This window comes from Temnothorax curvispinosus, unplaced genomic scaffold, assembly GCF_003070985.1.
Source record: "Temnothorax curvispinosus isolate PA1 unplaced genomic scaffold, ASM307098v1 QBEX01005075.1, whole genome shotgun sequence".
Lineage (NCBI taxonomy): Eukaryota > Metazoa > Arthropoda > Insecta > Hymenoptera > Formicidae > Temnothorax > Temnothorax curvispinosus.
The window spans coordinates 136,874-155,707 of record NW_020214855.1 but is presented as its reverse complement, the minus strand read 5'-3'; the positions used below and the strand labels follow the sequence as shown (position 1 = coordinate 155,707).

The 18,834-nt window shown below is 41.4% G+C and overlaps 1 protein-coding gene across 6 annotated transcripts in view; it reads right to left on the bottom strand.

Annotated features, from left to right (window-relative positions):
- Positions 1–416: 416 nt before the first annotated feature.
- Positions 417–18,834, bottom strand: part of LOC112454463 — a 31,827-nt gene continuing 13,409 nt past the window's right edge. For 4 of the 6 annotated variants that reach the window (XM_025015880.1, XM_025015882.1, XM_025015883.1 and 1 more), the window contains exons 4-10: positions 9,180–9,522; positions 7,723–7,831; positions 7,471–7,631; positions 7,231–7,387; positions 6,595–7,100; positions 6,175–6,502; positions 417–6,049 (exon numbers count right to left, since the gene is read on the bottom strand). In XM_025015880.1, the coding sequence (XP_024871648.1) occupies positions 5,355–6,049; positions 6,175–6,502; positions 6,595–7,100; positions 7,231–7,387; positions 7,471–7,631; positions 7,723–7,831; positions 9,180–9,522 (2,299 nt within the window). In that variant the 3' untranslated portion in view covers positions 417–5,354. Of the gene's footprint in view, positions 6,050–6,174; positions 6,503–6,594; positions 7,101–7,230; positions 7,388–7,470; positions 7,632–7,722; positions 7,832–9,179; positions 9,523–9,691; positions 10,814–14,850; positions 15,079–16,021; positions 16,436–18,834 lie in introns of those variants that run through there. The other 2 variants (XM_025015884.1, XM_025015885.1) reach the window with 2 other exon arrangements.

Genomic DNA, 18,834 nt, shown 5'->3' with positions numbered 1-18,834 from the left:
TAAACTATTCACGTAAAAGTTTGCGAATTAAAATATGTTTAGAAACTTTTTGCTATTACAAATTCTGCTAAACATTACATACAGTATTTATTTAATATTTGCGGATGTGAAAAACATTGAAATGTCTTAGAAGCCTACAGAGATACGGATCGTGCAAACAATATATAATTTAATCATCATTGGAAAATGTTTGCTTCTTGAAATGCGATTGTAATGGAGAAGCTTGCATGAAGAAAGGAAACAAGGAACCCATACAGCATACATGTCCAAAAGCGGGACATAAGACGTCTAAAAGATGTCTTTTAGACATCTTACGAAAAGATGGCTAAAAGACGTCTAAAAGACGTCTTATTTCTCGATTTTGGACATATGGCGCTGTCTGGGGAAGCTTGGGATAAAAATAAAATAGACATGCATTACGTCTAGATAACTTTTATTAACCAATATAATCGTGTATCGTTACAAATGATGCGGCAACGATGTAACTCGGGTCACAATGAAACTGGTTTTAACGGTATACAATGGAAAATAGGAATCGATGAATGAGCGAATTTATGAATTTACAGACGTATTCGTCGCTACTCGACATTCGAAGAACTGCTTACACCACAACATGTAATTTATACTTTTACTGTATTTTATTTTTATTTTTTATTTCTTTGTGTTCCGTCTGTCATTATCGCCTGTTCCGACGAAACGTTAACTTCTTCCGTTCTGTGCCTTCCATTGTCCTCGCTTCCTTCTTGATGTGTCTCTGGTAAATCCATGAGTGATGCCACTTGTGCGCGCGTGTATGTTGTATGTGTGTGTGTGTGTATGTGTGTGTTTGTGTTGGTGTGTATGTTCTGTTGCTTAAAACTGCGTGTATACGTGTACAAACTGTAATTATACTCGAAGACATCGAAAACTCACTACATTATGTTAAATAATAATGCGTCGCGGATTTGCTTCCGGCACGCGCATGCATATGCAAATTGTCCTCTCTTATCCTTTTTTCGTCTGTTTCTGGCGGATTCGCGACTTGGTGAACTTATAGAAGTATATACGAAGTTGCTGCAAACATGCTATCGTCTCAATAAATATGGAACGTAATTGGAATACACTGTTACGAAAGAAAATCTGATTGCTTACACAATGTCGGGTACCATACGTGCGATTTATTTGAACATATTTATAATGCTGTTATAGTTATATATGATAAATATGCGATTTATATGAAAATGAAAATTTATAAAATGGCGCGAATTTGCAATAAATTTGCAATGCCAATGATTCTGCGAACAAAAATTAAATCAACGCAATCGCGCACAATTCGTAATTAAATCGGGCGAATCTTAATTGCATTCATTTCGTTAGTCCTATCGCAAATCCGCGACTCACTAATTAGGCTTACGGCTACTATCGAGATATTGATGTACATATACAAGAGAATCGTGGTTTTTTTTCTCCTTACAACATGGGTAGAGTATACAAAGACGTTGTTTGCCGAAGAAAAACGTTTCAAGTATTCTTCCGTTCTTCTTCTCCTTTTGTCTATCTTTCTCTCGTTCTCTCTCTCTCTCTCTCTCGCTCTCTTTCTCTCTTTTTTTCTTTTCTCACTCTCTAATCACACATACGTATATTGGAACTACGCACTCGTTCACACTCTTTAAACGTGGAAGGGTCTGGAAACGTTTTAGTTTCATATATATCTTCTTTATAGTTTTTCTCTTTACGGGAAATTGATAAAGGATTATTGGTTCTCTTTCTGCATTTGCGCGTGTCTTTCCTCTTTTCCTTTCAGAATCCCTTCTGTCATTCGTTTCGGCTTTGTTGGTCCGGTGTGGCAGTGCCTTGTTAATTAATTTAATTCTCGCAATGAGATCTTTTACTATGCTGTTGTGTCGTGATTTTGTCCCTTCTATGATGTGATCGCGCAAAGTGTCGACGAAACGAAGAGGTTCACAGATATTTGCAAAAAAATTAAAATTTTCACAGAGTTGTGACGATTTTCACAAACTCTGTTCTCACAATTGACAATTTAGCGTGATGTTAGACCAACATATCAATTTAGTGTTAATTAGCATTGCATATTATCGCCCATACAAGCTGATTCACCTACACTTTTTTTCTAATCAAATCTATAATGACTGAAGTATGAGACATGCATGAGTGTTTTGATTTATAGAAGTTCATACGCATTTTATAATCTTTGTACTGATATATATATATATTTTTTCTTTCTAAGTTAAAATGTATATTATGTACTTTTTGCCACATGTATAATTCTGGAAAAATCAGCTTATATACTTTGAGTAATTAATTAGAATAACAGCTAAAAAATTAAAAATTTGTTTAAGCTTAATCCTCAATCTATTGGCAATCTAATGACGTTCGTTTCACAGACACTCTGCTGAATAATTTGCTGACAAAGAGTGATTATTATTATTTACATTTGCACGCAACACTCCAACTACAGTTGCGCACATGAAAATTAATACAAGAGTCTTTATAATATATATATATATATATATATATATATATATATATATTTATATCTATATATATTTATATTGTGTTTACTTTTTAATAATGTTGGATTATAATTATGTTTAATCGATCCTTAACGGTTGTAACTGCTTCAGTTGTTTGCGGTGCAATAACATTTTTTTTCATTTCGCGCACGAGCGCATTACTTATTATTTATATTATTTCTAATAATTAAAATATTTAGACTCGAAAGCTAAAGACGTCGACTGGTGTACAATTATGATTTCCGTCAGGATTTCGAGTGTGTCTTGTATATTATTGTTTTTCTCATCGCGTGAGAAAGTTCTACTTAATAAAATTTACGCGTTAAGTATAAATTTTATTAAATAAAATTTAATGTTGTGCTTTACTCTTAGGAGAAAGGGAGTATTTTCACAAGGATTGTGGAGGAATTCACAAAGTATAGTCTCTATACGATGAACGTTATCTTTTCTCAACGATCTACATATGATATCAATAGCGAAGTAAATGCGAAAGATCGATATCTCTTCGAGATAGGCTTAAACACTAATCAATAATGATGAGAATAATTACCTCTTATATTTCGTGAGTGGTGTGCGAGCTCCTCTATTCGCCTGTACCGATTATAAATCTCGTTCTTTCTTTTCTACCCCCGAAGTTCTCTTCCTTAACTCTTTCAGGGGCCCGAGAAAGTCAGCGTATTTTGTGCAAGATCTCCGAAAGAGAAGCAGTACTAGAGAGTGAAACTTAGGCACTGTAGTTCACAAATTAAACCACATCGCACCAACATAGAAACGCACAAATGTCGTGGCACCTAAATACATTATACTGTGACTTATACATGAAGTACACAAGCTGCACCGTCGCCCCTCAAAGAATTAAGCCATTCACAATGGACATCTTTGACGTTCAAACATCGTACCGTCTGTGAGAATATTTAATTGAAAGGACAAACACGTACGAGATCGCTTTTCGACGAAAATAAGCCTCTTTGACGTAAGTCATCATTGACTTCCTTCGCGCCGCTCTTACGTACGTTTTAGTCACACAATCTGCATCATAGAACGTAACTTCCGCTTACATTCGCGAAAACTTTTCGAGTATATGCTCCATTCAGTACTCGACGAGTTTTGAAACGAAATACTCTCTGTACACAATCGCTCGTGTTGGCCTCGAACACGGGTCTCCTTCCTCATTGACTTTTTCGTTCAATGTTGTTCTTTAAATGTGTGCCAACTGCTCGCGATGAAGATACGACGAAGGTTTGCGCGATGTCTTCGGCGTGTTCATTCGAAGTGCGCGAATGTTGAAAAAATGTTGATAAACAGTAAAATATTCGAAAAATTTCCAAAACAATTTTGTACTTTGTGGCACGCAACGGGAAACAATGAAAGAGATCTTACGGGTGCAAATGGATCCCTTTTGAAGGGATGGATCTCTCGCTAATTGCGCGCTCTTGAATGCGAGGAAGCACTCGCGTCTTGGGTGAAGTGTTTCGAGAACGAGAGGATTTTTCGCGAGGCCGAAACGTCGCTCTATTTTTGCTTTCGTTAAGCGAACAACGCCGCGAAATTACCCTGTTCTTCGTCGAGCCTCTTTTGAGATTTCGTCAGTTAGACTGCGAAGAATGCACAATCACGACCATTCACGACCATCGATTTTACGATCGCGCAATTATTTCGATAAAGTGTAGAAACGAAGCCGTTCGCTTCGACAGCCAGTTAATTGTTTGATACGATGAATTCTGATTACCGAATTAATTAACGTCTCATAAGATATACGTATATCGGAGAGCGTAAACCAAACACGATAAACTTAGAGGCTAATCTCGTCCGCTAAATATCGATTTATAAAAATATCAAGTATTTAGTTAAACATATACGTTAATGTATGAATAGAAGGAGATTCGCCGCCCAACGCCGACTCAAGTTTTTCACAAAAAGTATATCACAGCGATATATCCGACATATCCGACATAATGAATGAAATAATAGAAATTCCAGGAAATATCGAACAATCTAAATCCCCACGAGTGAACCGAATTGTCTACAATGCTCTTGATAATGCACAATGGGGCGAGGGTACATATACGGTACATATAATATAAAAGTAGAAAATTTGGTGGCAGTATATAGAGATCGTGTAAGGTGAGAAAACGCGGTGAAGGAAAATGCGTATGCGCTAAACATTTTTGTTGTTTTGTGCTTCGTTTACGCCGAAGTTGCGGCGAAAGCCTGTCTGATTAACAAGATTTGTCGATCGTCCAGGTTGTCATTGATCCGTCCTTCTCCCTGTTATCTCTACTGACCAATGTTGAGAACATAATAAAAAGAAAGGAAGAAATATAACGTACGTAAAACAAGGAGACAAAGAAACAGTTTGCGACTCGGCACAATCATGTCTGGCTCCACTTTACGCGATAGCTCCTCTTCGAGGATGTCCAGATCGACCTTGAGCGTATCACTGAAGCGTCTCTTCAGATGTCGATAAAGGGTTTTCTCAACGAGATATATCTTCAACTTCCCAACTTGAATTCTTGGAACTGTCAACAATTATCAACGACTTGAATATCATCCGAAGATTTCTTCGTGCAACGAGCGTATTGGACACGCTGAATATGTTGGATTATTCCGGCTGATCCATCATTTTTCCAATTTTTTCCGTCCGTCGATCTTCTCAATTGATCTTTTCCGCTTTTTCTTTCTTTCCTCCTTTCTTCTCAATCTTCACCTTTTTTTTCGAGACCCGAAGTCGATGTACGTGATCGAGATCGTCGAGCATCCTGACCTGCTTGTGCTCGCTCCTTCGTTATTCCAACCGACGACCACTCCGGACGATTGACTATGACGAGACTCCCCGCTCGTCTACTCCAGACGCGCCTTGTAGCTAGTTTTCCAGATCTCGGCCAGCGTCACGGCGCTGTGGAACCTGTGGAAGATGCACAGCGGCAGGGTGATCCTCTGCACAATGGCCCAAGCGAGGAATCCGTAGAAATCAAGCTGCACCGGATTGGCAATAACCTTCTGGGTTTCGAAAGTGTAGATCACCCACATGGTCACATTGCAGATCAGCAGGAAAGTGACTATCTGCCTGCCGGGCTTGCTGCGATCGTGCTCCGGCAGGTGAACTCGCCTGCGCGACACATCAGCGATGAAGAGCATCTGAAGGACGACTTGGGCGACCGAGAGCAATCCTGTCACCATCACCAGCAGATTCGGCTCGTGCGTGAAGGCTGCCAAGGAACCGGCGATCACGCTGAAGACGGCATAGACGAAGAGACCGAAGGCGGAGACGCGCAGGAGGATGTCATTAAGATCGCTCTGCTCCTCGGCCTTAAACTTGAGGCTCTGCACGCGAATGAAGCCGATGATTATGGCGATGATGGATAGCGCCATTAAAACGCAGTGAGACACGTCAGCGAGATAAATCGCGAGCAATCCGAGCTCCGGATGATGGATCAGCACGAAGAACAGTATCAGGCATATCAGGGAACCAACCAGAAGAAGCAGACCGCAGAAGAGACCTTTGCTCGCTCCAACGCAATCGACTCTGGTGTGACCTAGTAATATCTTTTATGATGACTCGATTCTCAAATAAAGATTATGCATATTTATGAAACTATAAAAAATATTTGACTATATTCGAAATTAAAATAATCACGATATGGGAAAGAAAGAAAGTTACCTGCATGAGCAAGAGCGACAGCTCTTCGAGATAGCATAGCCTCCAGACGACGTTCAAGATCAGCCTCTGCCAAATGGGGCCAACGCGGATGTCGGCCGATATGCTTCCACATGACGTAGATCACTGCCGCCCCGATCAAACTGTACTCTATTATGAATGGAAATAGATACGGCGCCGCGTCCTGCACGATGGTTCCCATGATATTGACGCGTCCGCACGAATTGGACACTGTGCCATCCTCCGTCAGAGCTTCCGCGTAGATACCCAAGTTCGGGCTCCAATACTCGCTGCTGTTCGTCAAGTTACTCACATCAAAGATCTGCGGTACCTAAAAGAGAGAGGAAGAAGACTTTTAATTCTAGCGCGTTTACCGTTTTAACGGCATTTATTCACAGTGACATAATAAGACATGATCCGTACTTGGTTATCCATGTCACTTTGCGGCGCGCTCACTAGCTCCATAATTTGCGACCAAAATGTGGTAGTGGACGGCGTGATAGTCGTGGTGGTGCTGGTGCTCGTTGTAGTCGGGATAGTGGTGATTCTTTCGGTGGTGGTGGTAGTGGTGGTGGTGCTGGTGGTGGATGGGGTGAACGTGGTCAGGATAGTGGACAGGGTTGTCGCTGTGGTGGTCGTCAGATTAGGCAACGCGAAGGTGGTGGTTGATGGCGTCGTCGTCGACGGGGTTGTCCAGGTGGTCGAGGTGGACGTTGGAGACGGCGAGGTGAACGCGTCCGCGATTGATCTGGCTGTCGTTGTCATCACGCGACCCAAAGCAGTGCCAACTGTCACAACCGTGCTGGTCGGCACGACGGTCGTCGACCTCGAAGAGGCCGTGAGAGGAGCCTCTCGTAATTGTGCCATGTCGCGCGGCTCGGTACCCAATATGGCCCCTGCGTTTCGCATCGAGTGCTGCTTGATGCTCTCTGCAAATGTCGGCACATCGATATATTGGCACGTCGACAGCGTAATCGCCAGAGTACTTGAACTTGGCGTACCATCGCTTCGGCGCGGTTCGAACGATGATACCGATTAATTCTAATATAGATCGCTTACCGAGAATCCCCGCCTCAACCTGGCCTAGTTTTTTGTGATACTGAGTGATCTCCTTGAGACTCTCCAGAACCAGCGTGCGTATCCATACGCAGAGATTCGTCGCGACCACGTGCATCAGACCGAAGCGAGCGATGACTTTAAAACGATGGATGTTCAACTGTGAAAAGAATATCGTAATTTGCATTTTTCTAGTTCTCCCTCCTTCGGTTTGTTGTTCGTTTCGTAATTTCAAATACGTACTCGAGAATTCATGAAAATAAAGTACATCTGCATAAAGGTGAAGATCATCTGCAGCACCGGATTGATGCCTTGTAATATCTGATAGCAGGGTGATGTAAATGGCACTTCGAAGAACGCGCCGAATTCCAAACCGTTGTATACCATAGTACCCAGTCCAAACGCTAACAAATTATGTTTAATCAGTTTTTATTGATATTATTTGCATCAATTAAGAACAATTTTTTAGTATTCCCGAAAAAATTGTGAACTTACCTATTGCACCAATTCTGAGGAAGAAGCTTCCATGGCTATGGTCATTTTGCGAAGTCTTTCGTTTCCGTAAAATTCGTGTAGCCACACCAGCTTCAACATCAGTCGCATCCTGCAAAAATGGTGCCTTTCACGATAATATAATCAAAATGTATATATTCTCGTAGAAATATTACTTTAGAAATTTGGAATTTAATTAATTTTACATTGGGAAATTGTTTATACATAAAATAAATATACTATTAATAGAGAATTGCAAGCATATATAATATATAATATCGTTAAAAAATTACTCAAATCTTTGTTGAAATTGCACGCAATAATAAAACGCAACTAGATTGTATTTTTGTTATAAGAAATTTAGGTAAAGACAGTCGAAATAAAAAGCAGCAATTAACGCATCAATTACGCGCACGTCGAGAATATCCGCGTAACATATTGTTAGATACTACGCGTTAACTAAAATACATTTCACGGGTAATGTGCCATTGTCGTAACCGTGAAACTTGCTCAAAATTAGAAACTTGTTGGAATCATAGTGTGAACCTTTCACATTACATAGGTCCCTATAAATAATTTTACTGTTTTATCCGTTAAATATACGATCATATCACGAGATGAAGGCTAGTGTAAAATAAAAAAAGACTTTACAAGGTTGTAAAATGTTATTAAAAATAAATAGATAAATAAGTGCACAAATCAAGTATTAAAGCATGCGCTCTTACTTCGAACAAAGAGATTAGGACTTTAAAAATTTCAAAAAATTAAAAATTCTTTATTTATTTTCCATTTGAAGTCATAAAAATGGAACTGATATAAATTAATAAGTTATAAGTAAATTATTAAAAATTACAAAGTTTACGTCTTAACGACTCTAAACGCGTTTTTCTCAAAATATTATTTTTAAAAATGGTTTATCCGATTAATTTGAAATTTTTAACTAACATTTTAATAATATTTCGCATCAATTCACGAAGGTTTTTTCCTACTTTTAATTTTTTTCTTTAAATTATAAAAAAAAACATTTTTCAAGAAAATGCAAATATTTAAATGTCTAGCTTTGCAAAAAATAAAATTTTTAAAAATTCCTTCTATGAACCAAAAATGATAAGTGTAAAGTTAAAAAATATCTACTATTTACTAAAGCTAAAATCTTGGGTATTATGCATGCGCGCATGGATGTAATAATGATTATTTAAGACACTACTATTGTTAATTATTTCAATATTTTTGTTGTAATATTAAATCTTAATTTTATTATTAAAAATGTTTTTTTTCCAGAAAAAAACACTATCTTTTTAAATCTTATATAATGTTGAGAAGTGCTCTATTTTCTGTTCGCTACACTCCTATAACCCCTTAACGAAATATCGATCATTAATTAAAATTGTTAATTAGGTATGTTTATATTAGATTAGAGATTCCTCGTTTCTCGTGAAAAGCTAATATTTTTAGAGAACCTGAGTTTCCTTTTTGGTCTGCTTCGGCTGCTTCTGGTCCTTTTCCTTCTTATCTTTCTTCTTGTTCTTGTCCTTAGGTTCCTTAGCGGTCCAACCAGATTTGGGCGGTCTCGGTGGCGGTGGTGGCGTATCGCCTCCCCTCGCACAGCAAGCGCTCTCTTGAAGGAGGAAGCAGAAGACGTACAACAGGAACAGGATACTCATGCCGTAAAGGTATGTGAAGAATCCCTCGTAATAGTACAGCGGCAGTTTGTGCGTCACCACTTCGCTTATCACGTAGGCGATGCACACGACTATGAGCAGCTTCGAGTAGATGAAGCTCATGATGATGAAGAGCGACGTTCTGAAATAAGAAGCAACGTGAGCGTTGTCTTTCACAACGTAATAGTATCGAAATATGACACCTGCCAGATGATAGTCAATCTATGTAGTAAGAATCAGTTACATCGACAGACAAAAGATTCATCGGATTATCTCGTATCGTATATGTCGTGTCCGAATAATGGCCTCACCCTTTTTTCTGAACAATTTGCACTCTGCTACCCCGTCGTGGCGTGTCCTTCTTGCCGTTATTATCAACGAAAGGTACAACTTCGACTTCCATGATGATTTTTTTTACTCAAAATTCGGCACTGCGAGATGACTTTAAAAGTTTAAAATTTTATTTTCCGTTTTAAATAAACGCTTATACGTGTTCCTGCGCGTTCCACGCGCAGAATCTTTTAGTGTTACACAATCACTTTTAGATAAATTTCATTATTATTTAAATGTCACTGCTTTTAACTAATTAATTGCTATTAATTTAATTTGGTATTAGCTATTTATTATTGCTAATTGATTTATGTCACTTGCATCGTGCCCTACTTCGAATATAACAAACGTCGACTGTTGCGCTCGTTGTGATCGTGCAAGTCGATTCGCACGAACGTGCTATTTCTGCTTTCGCCTTTCAACCATAATGGCATTCGGGCTCATCGAATTTTCATTGTTTTCACCAAATATAACTACCGTGCCCTCGATATTCTATTTAACCTGCATAACACTGCGTATTATAAGATTTTTTATTGATAACCAAAAGTGGATAATAACAAAATTGTCTGTCAAACGATCAAACAGCCGAGCAATCAAATTATGACATTTATTTACTCTGCTGGCAATCAAAAATTTTAAAATTATGCATCGCAATCTGTCACTGATAAAAAAAAAAACACTGACACACCAGCCCACACTTAGCAATGCACCGTTTACCGTTCATCAACCGGAAGTAATATAATTAATAAATCGACATTTGTGGATCACACATGATCTGAACACTCGACGGTATTTTACAAATTAGTATAACGGTTTCGTTAATTTCGATCGCGCATCGCGTGATCTTGGTACGAGTGGCACGATTACGCGGAACGCGGAACGCGGCGAAGCGGTCGATCTTCAATAACAGTTGACCTGGTGCATTCGCTTTTAATCGACGAGCATGACTGACGCTCGAACATCTCGGACGTACTTATCCGCGCTCCTCATCCTCGTTACGCTCTTTTTCTCACTCAAAGGTTAGGCGGCGCAATCGATAGTCTATATATAATGCCGGTCGCAAACTCGGCGCGATCTCACCGGGAATCAATCGCGCGGGAAATGAGGCTTTTCCACGGGAAAACGGGGCCGCGCAGCGCGCACGCAGGAGGGGCCGCGCCGCGCCGCGCCGCGCCACTCTGCTCCGCTTCGCTCCGCTCAACGACGCCCGCGACGCCGCGCGACGACACGTATGTATGCGATGCGTCTACTACGTTGAGAGAAGGGCTTAACCGCCCTTTGTCACGGTGGCATTTCATGGGTTGGGGTGCAGACTTTATTGTGTCCCACACGAGCTTGTACACTCGCGTCAGGGATTTTTTTTTTCTCCCCGGATGCACGTGTTAGAGTAGAGGCGGTGATATTTTCCGTCTTACGAGAGCGTGAATCGCAGTTTTTATTTAAAGCAGGTTACCTATCGCTTTTACCTATCATAATTTATTACATAAAAGGTAACACGGAATCACGGAGGGGAGGACATTCATCTGACCACCAGCTTCCTCGACCGGTTTACAGATGATTTTATCCAATAAAAATATGACCGTTTGCTTTATCTTTTCCATTTTTTAATCGCGTTTTTGTGTAATTGGACTCTAAATCAAAGTTTTCTTAGCGATTCTACTATACAGAAAAATCAATTATTAAAGTTGGTCGAAGAATCAATAGAGAAATATGCATCTGGCGATTTTAGTGTATCTTGTATACGTAATTTATTTGTTACGTCGGCGTTTTGCGCACGCATCTGTTTTATAGAAGTAAGCGTGTTAATTACAGTGCGTAAATTCAGTTTCGCGATATTAATTAGCTGGAGGAGTCGTATAACTAACCCGCTCCTAATTGGATTGATCAGGCAGACTTCGCGGCTATTGTTCGTCACAATTAGGCTGGTAGGCAGGATACCTCAATTACAATGGATGAGTTTCTCGTCTTGGATATTGCTCAATATCTCATTCTATTTGCTTCATTGCTAACCACCATTATCAAGTCATCGAATCATGAAATACGCTATCTCCATAAATTCGGAAAAGTTTTACGTTTAGGATAATCAGATCGTTTTAATATCGAAAGCAATACGAGAAAGATTACTTCGATTCTTTGATCTTGGGGACGATTGGGGACACAAGTTAGCAAACTAACTCTGCTCTCTCTAAAGCTAAGAATGGCAGAGCAAGAGATCGAAGAAAAGTGTCTCTCGTAATCTTTTTTGCTGTACGTGAAAGAGGCGGTGTTGCAATCAAGCCTTTTTCCAGTTGCGAACAAGGAGCGAACGAGAAAATGGAAACAGCGCGCGGACGTGGAACGGTCCAGACTGGCTGGTCGATATCTCGAAGTACCTACTTTCGGCGTCGGTGCTCCTCCCTGTTTCCTCGCCCTCTTATGGGCTTAACCTCGCCTCAATCCCTTTCAAGGCTCTATCCTTTCTCAAATCCTTTCAAGCGTTTCGCGGCACACCATCCGGAGAATCAAACCATTCGCGTATTCGAATTGGGCGTATTAGAAATCGCGCACTCGTTTAAGTCAAGTCAATCATTACACCGCATATCGTGTGTGTAATGTTATAAAATTACGGGTTGAGAGTTACACAAAGCGTTAGAAAAATTGTACCGGAGAACCGGTATTTACATCTCCAATCGATAAATTCTTATCTCTGTCCCACAAAAGGCTGCATCTCGTCAGACTCTCTATTTCCGGCCTATTTACTTTGCCTGTAACAACGAGAGAAGCCGTCTGTAGCCGTAATTTTATGATTGGCGGTAATCGGGTTTGCATCGATTCTCTTTGATTACGAGGGGGCCCTTTGACCGATTGACTTATTTCCGCACTGAGACATCAATAGAACTTTTAGCGGTTATAAATCGTCAAATAAATTTCTCAGCTTTCGCGAATCAATCATATTTTAAATTCTATTTACACCCGTATGCACAAACCGTTCAATAACACTCTCACATTATCGCGAATTTCGTAAAATTACTGTTGTGTGGCATGACACAATTTCGCAAAACTATTACAAATCACTTGATATATAAGTCGCGCGCTTGTATTTCACAACACACGAATGGAAATTTCAATTTCCGTGTTAATTAAATTTAGGATGAATTGCAGCCCGCGAGAGATTTGTGGCGGCACTGTTTTGCGGCGAGCGCAACGCATTGACTGCCGGTGGCATCGGCTTGAGGACGCGTTAATGCAATTGCGACTGCGGCTGTGTAATCCGAGATCCACCTATTGCTTCGTCGCGAAATGCATATGGCTACCACTTGTCGTCAAATCAATATTAGTCAATTGAAAAGTAGCGCGCGAACTGTCCGATTTATCGGCGACTCTATATAGTTTTTGTGTCAACATGGACAACATGCCTGTGAACACCTTTAACATACCAGTCCATACGCATACACACAGACGCAGCATAGACACATACTTTCCTTTTTTAGTAGTCGTTTGTAGAAATTTAAAGCGATATACGAGAAAACGCAGTGCAAGAAAATAAAAAGTGTAGTGTTGTTTTAGATAAAATGCAATTTAAGTAATTGCAATTCTGTAATTTATAGAAATTATTTCGTAAAAGTAGAAATTTGATTTTTTTCTGTTTTTTTTTTTAAACTGCATATTTTAATCAAAACTTCTCGGAAATAATTAATGATTAATTATCATTCGTTGCGTAAATGTACATATCTATTATGCACGCCGTACACATATGTGATACGAGCGACACATATCCAGCCGCATAGGGTTAACGAACTATGTCGTAAATAGAAGTGCAAACCAAACTAGACTATCTCGTTTCCATTTCGGGCCCTCTGTTGCTATCTCTGTTTCTCGCAGGCCGGATATTCCTTGACTAGTACGAAGGTAACATGACCAACGCTTTCTATCGTTCTGTGGCGATAATGTTTCTTAATTAAAATTCTGTATTCTAATAAGACGATTAATCCCCAAATAAATTTAATACAAATTACCTGAAGGTCCGAAAACTAGAATTAACGGAAATTTTGTATAATGCAATTGCCTTGAAAGATTATTTCAAATTGCATTAAGTCGTATGTTGTAACATGTAAAATTGTATTGCGTGTATTTAATACCATATCATTCTGCATAGATGATCAATCGTAGCATATTTTTATGGTATTCGTACCTTTCATTTCACCTGTCTATTCTTATTTTATTCGCGTAGCATTGCGTTCGTTTTGTGGTTATTCGACAGCCCGCTGTCTTTCACTCTTCGGAGACCGATGTTTTCGAGTATAGACGGGTATATCGATGCATCTCTATTCGTGAAGTTATGAAGCATTTGCGCTGTCATACGCAACACGAGTAGCCGGAAATTAATATTTCGCGAAATAGCTTGTTCTCGAGAGAATTATAGAAATTATATTAATGCGTTTATTAGAAACAATAGGAAAAGTTTCTTTGCAAACATTACTAGTAATAATATATCTGTGCAACGACAAAAAAGTTACATATGTTTATTAATCAGTAATTATATAGTCCTACGGTACAAGTGTTGACATGCCATTGTAAGGCACGAAACAAAATTCGAATTTACGTTACTTTTGAATAAATAGACCTTTATTATGCTTCGGTTGATTAAAATCAGTGTTGCGCCGTACCGTAAGTCACGCCAGGCTGCAAGTTTATAAATTCACAAGCACGTAATAAACATGCCGTTAAATAATTATGCTCCATTAACATCTGTCCCGCAACCGAACTAAATGACTTTTATACTTGACCTAGATTTTCATTCTTGTATGGAAAAGCATCCGGAGTTCTAATGCCTCAGCGAAATTGTTAGGGTCAAAATTAGCGAGCTGTAATGGATGAAAAGAATAGCTGCACGTCCCATTCTTTCTCAGACAATTTTACTCAAAAAGGAGGAATGTTACGTTACTTAATATATCAGTACGTGTAGATTTTTTTGCGGTAGAAACGCTTCGCAATAATATCCTCTTCTTCGCGTAAGATTGTCCCGAAGAAAGCGGGTTGTGCAAAAAAAAATTTGTTTTATCTATACATATTAGCGCTACGTTCGCGACATCGAAACAGATGAGACAATTCTTAAATAAAAATCTTTTTATTCGTTCGTTTTCTACAGCGTGCGCCTTACTTTTTCGCCGGGGTAGATCGCACGTTCTTCAGCTCCATTTCTTTGTTCGCGGCGTTGTTCTTCTCGGCGTTGTCCTGTGCGTTCGGCGGCGAGTTTTGCGGATTGAGGGGCCTGGTGACCGGAAGTGTCGCCGTGTTGTCGCCCCCGGCGGCCGCCTCTACCTCTACGGTAGCGACCTTACAGTCGCCACCGCCCACCATCGTGGATTTCGTCTTGTCTCACGAGCTCCTGACGATCGTCAAAAGATACTCAAACGATCTCGTAACAAATCGATCTAGTACCCCCGCGAGCTCAAGTGCCCCCTACGTGGTGGTCGTGTTTCGGAAGCGCTGGTACCTGGTGCGGCCATTTTGGTGCACGCCTCGGTATTAATCGAGTTCAATCAAACGGTCGTATTAACTAATTGACTATCGCAAATTATCTTGACGATATTAAATAATTCAGGTCGACTAAATCTCGTAACCGCTTATTCCTCTCTTCTGCCGGAAGCGCCTGCGCTTTGGTTCTTCGTATCGGTTAATGCTCTTTCTGCTGAAGTGCAGAAATGGAGCACACCCTTTCTCGTGATAGAAGTACTGCGTAATATGATCGGTAATATATTACGTGTCATATATGTGTACGTAAAATATAACACAAGATATAGTATATATTTTATGTTACATATATGTATATAATATATTTGATTTGTATATTCTATAATCATCTACGACAATAAATCTTTGAGTAATATCGTTCGATTCTCTTCACTGCGCGAAAGCGGGAAAGAGGACTCTGTATAGCGCTCCAGTTTGCGAATCGTCGGCAGAATCGAACTGCAGAGGAACAGGAAGCTGAGGCTACAAATGAATCGAGAAGAATACGCAAGCGGTACCAAGAGGTAGATGAATGGCGGAGAAGGAGAGGGAGAGAGAGACAGCGAGAGAGAGAGTAAAAACAAGAGAAAGAGAGAAAGAGCGAAAGAGAGAGAAAGAAGCGGAGGTCCCTAAGACCTAATACGTAGGTCTCTGATCTCGCGTACTCGGTCGAACGAGCTAATGGAAAATTCCGTGCACACACGAGCGCGGCTGAATCTCCCAGGGTTCTAGTGCACTGTACGCTCCGCTGACCGACAACGACCACCACTTTGAGCGTCGCGACGCACCCGCGACGACAGATGACGGGAGAGACTCACCTGCCAGAGGCGGTTGGCTGAAGGCCCTCGCGGTGACTGCGCCCCGGCTTCGGCGGAAAAGGGTGTGAAGCGTGGACGCGGAGAAGGGACGGAGGGCGGATTGGGATCCCCGGAGAGAGAAAGAGGGAGACAGGGGATAGACGGATCGGACGGATGCGGCAACGGCGGCGCCGAGACGGAGGGTGGACCCGTTTCAAGGGAGACAACGGAGCCCGGGGTTCCTCTCCTCGCGCGCGCCGAGCCGAGAGCGAGATGAGCAGGAGGCAAGAGAGACGAGGGCTAATTCGAGTGGTCGCCGAGAAGCGAACGGGACCGCGCTGCAATCAGTCGGGCTATGTTATCGGAGCGCCACGAGAATGGGGGTAGAATCACGATCGCCGCCCCCAGCATCCCGGAGACTGAGGCTGGCCGGGAGGTCTCTTCCCGGGCAACGGCAGCTTCTCGCACAAGCGCAATGCGAACGCGAGAGCTTTTGGTCTATATAGAGCCGCGGGGGTGCTCTTTTCTCTCTCTCTCCCTCTCCCTCCCCTTCTCTCTATCTCTCTTTTTCTCTCTCTCTCGCTTCTCTTTCTTTTTCCCTCTATCTCTCTAACTCTCTCTCTGGCCCTCCTCCGCTTCCCTCCTCGGGGGAGATGATGTCCCCCATCCTCTTCGTGTCAGCTTATACGTTCTCCGACGCCCTACGTTCTCCGCCTCGGCAGAGTCCCGCGTCTTTACGTCTTTGTGGATTTTTCCTTCCCCGTCTTCGACCACTTCTTGAAATCCCTTTTTACAGACGTAAACGCGTCTTGGACGCGGGAAATCGTGATGAAGAATTTGCGGATGTTTAACGGTGCATCATTCCATTTCCGCAAAGAGGAAAAAAAAGGGCTTTCTCATTTGGAGGGGGCAAATTTGTCGAGAGTTCACACTTCTCATTCTAGTATATTTTCCCGCAGAACGTCGGCGATATAATTGCGTTACTACGCTTTTGCTATTAGCTAATTTTCACGTGTAAAATAAACCACTTCCATTTCTCTGATTACTCTTGTGGATTAATTTCATTTGCATAGGTAAGCTTTTCTGGCATCAAAGCTTATTGAGCATTTCCGTGATTTCTGTCGACAGAAGCAGGAGCGGGGAGTAGTTCTCTTTGTCCCGGGGAATTCGCTGCTGCTGTCGCGCTACGAATTTCCTCGCCGTCCCTTTTCCAATTCATCTTCATCGACGAGTCCATCATTCGAGGAATGCGAGAAGCCTCGATGGCATATCATTATTTGCGTGAAATAAACGTCAAATTTTTGACGCGCTTTAATTTAAACGCATCTGAAATTATCCGTAGAATTTTCCATTGACTTTGACAGAAGTATTATTTATCATACCTATTTTAATAAAAGCGCATTCACAAATAAAAAGAATAAGTCAGACATCAGCTAATAAAATTAGAATATTTCTAAAAGACACGATTCTACATAAAGTGTAATGTGCTAGATAATGAGACTTCTTTTTTATTCAGATGATGCAAGAATGTTATGTGTGAAGACTTCAGAGTCTATCTGTGTCAAGTACAGTGTTTTCTGGTAAAGCGTATTCATTTGAAAGAGAAGTTGTTATCCGCTGCTAGAGAATTCCGCGCCAGGTGAAAGACGAAATTTTTGCAAAGTCGAGGAGATTTCAAGCGCGCATTCGATTCAGCCACCGCCACTGCTCTTCCACGGAAAGATGTCGAGAGGCGGGGGCGGTGGGTGGGTGGCCGGCGCGAGATAGTTCAACGCGGGGCCGAGGGTAGCGGCTGCAGGGGGGCGGTGACGAGGGGGGGCAAAATGCTCCGTGGTTCTGCGACCCACTGACCCGCTCGATAACGCTTCCACCGGGGGTCACTGACCTTCCTCACGCGCGCGAAATTCGCGTTGGTACGACCCTCTCGGCTCGCTGCCGCGTCTCTCGGCTCGAGTCAAAGATCATCCTGTCGCGCGAGGAGTTTCCCGATCGCGCGCGCGTGTCTCGGTGCATGCCGCAGCAGTACCGGTTGTTGTAACCGATCGATCGGTGTACGATGACGGTGAACGGAAGTGCGCAAGCCAGCGAAGATGGAGCGCTGACCGATTGTCAATGCCGGAATGCCGGGAATTGCTTTTCGATTGGCCGATTCGGCGCTCCGAGGATTTGGGCGGAATTTATTGCGCGGCCCCCGTGTATATACACGTCGGGAACGAGAAGCCGCGGTGATTGGAAAAAGCGTTTTGCTTGCTGAAGAACGAAATCGCCGGCTTTTGACGATGGCAGCAACAAACGAATGTACGACCGAGAGTATTGCAAACAAATTTCGTAGGTGTTGTAAACGTGCAACGTATGTATTTTGCTTGCGACAGTATCTTAAGACAGTAACCATTCGATCGGATTACTGATTTTTATCGATGATCCAAGATCAAGATTCGAAGCACGTTCTTGAGTTATGCTGATGACAGAGAACGAAACGTAGGTTCTTACGTCTATCGTAATCGTAGACGTAAGGCAAGGTATAAGAGAAAACCGTAGGGGAGACCGAGGCACCATGAGCCACAAAAATTCAAACTCTGTGAAAAGTACTTTTAAATATAAGATTTTTTGTCTCATTTTTTTAAATAATTAAAGCACTATGTATATTTTAAAATTTATTTAGCGTATTTGGCAAATACGCTATTATTGATTAGTTTTTGAAAAAAAATTAGAACACATTTTTTGAGAAATGACTCAAGTGACAGACCCATACCCGGAGCACCATGGGTCTGTCACTGGAGCACTATGAGTCACACACAAAACCTATACTCCGTCCAACGAGAGATCGCTATTGA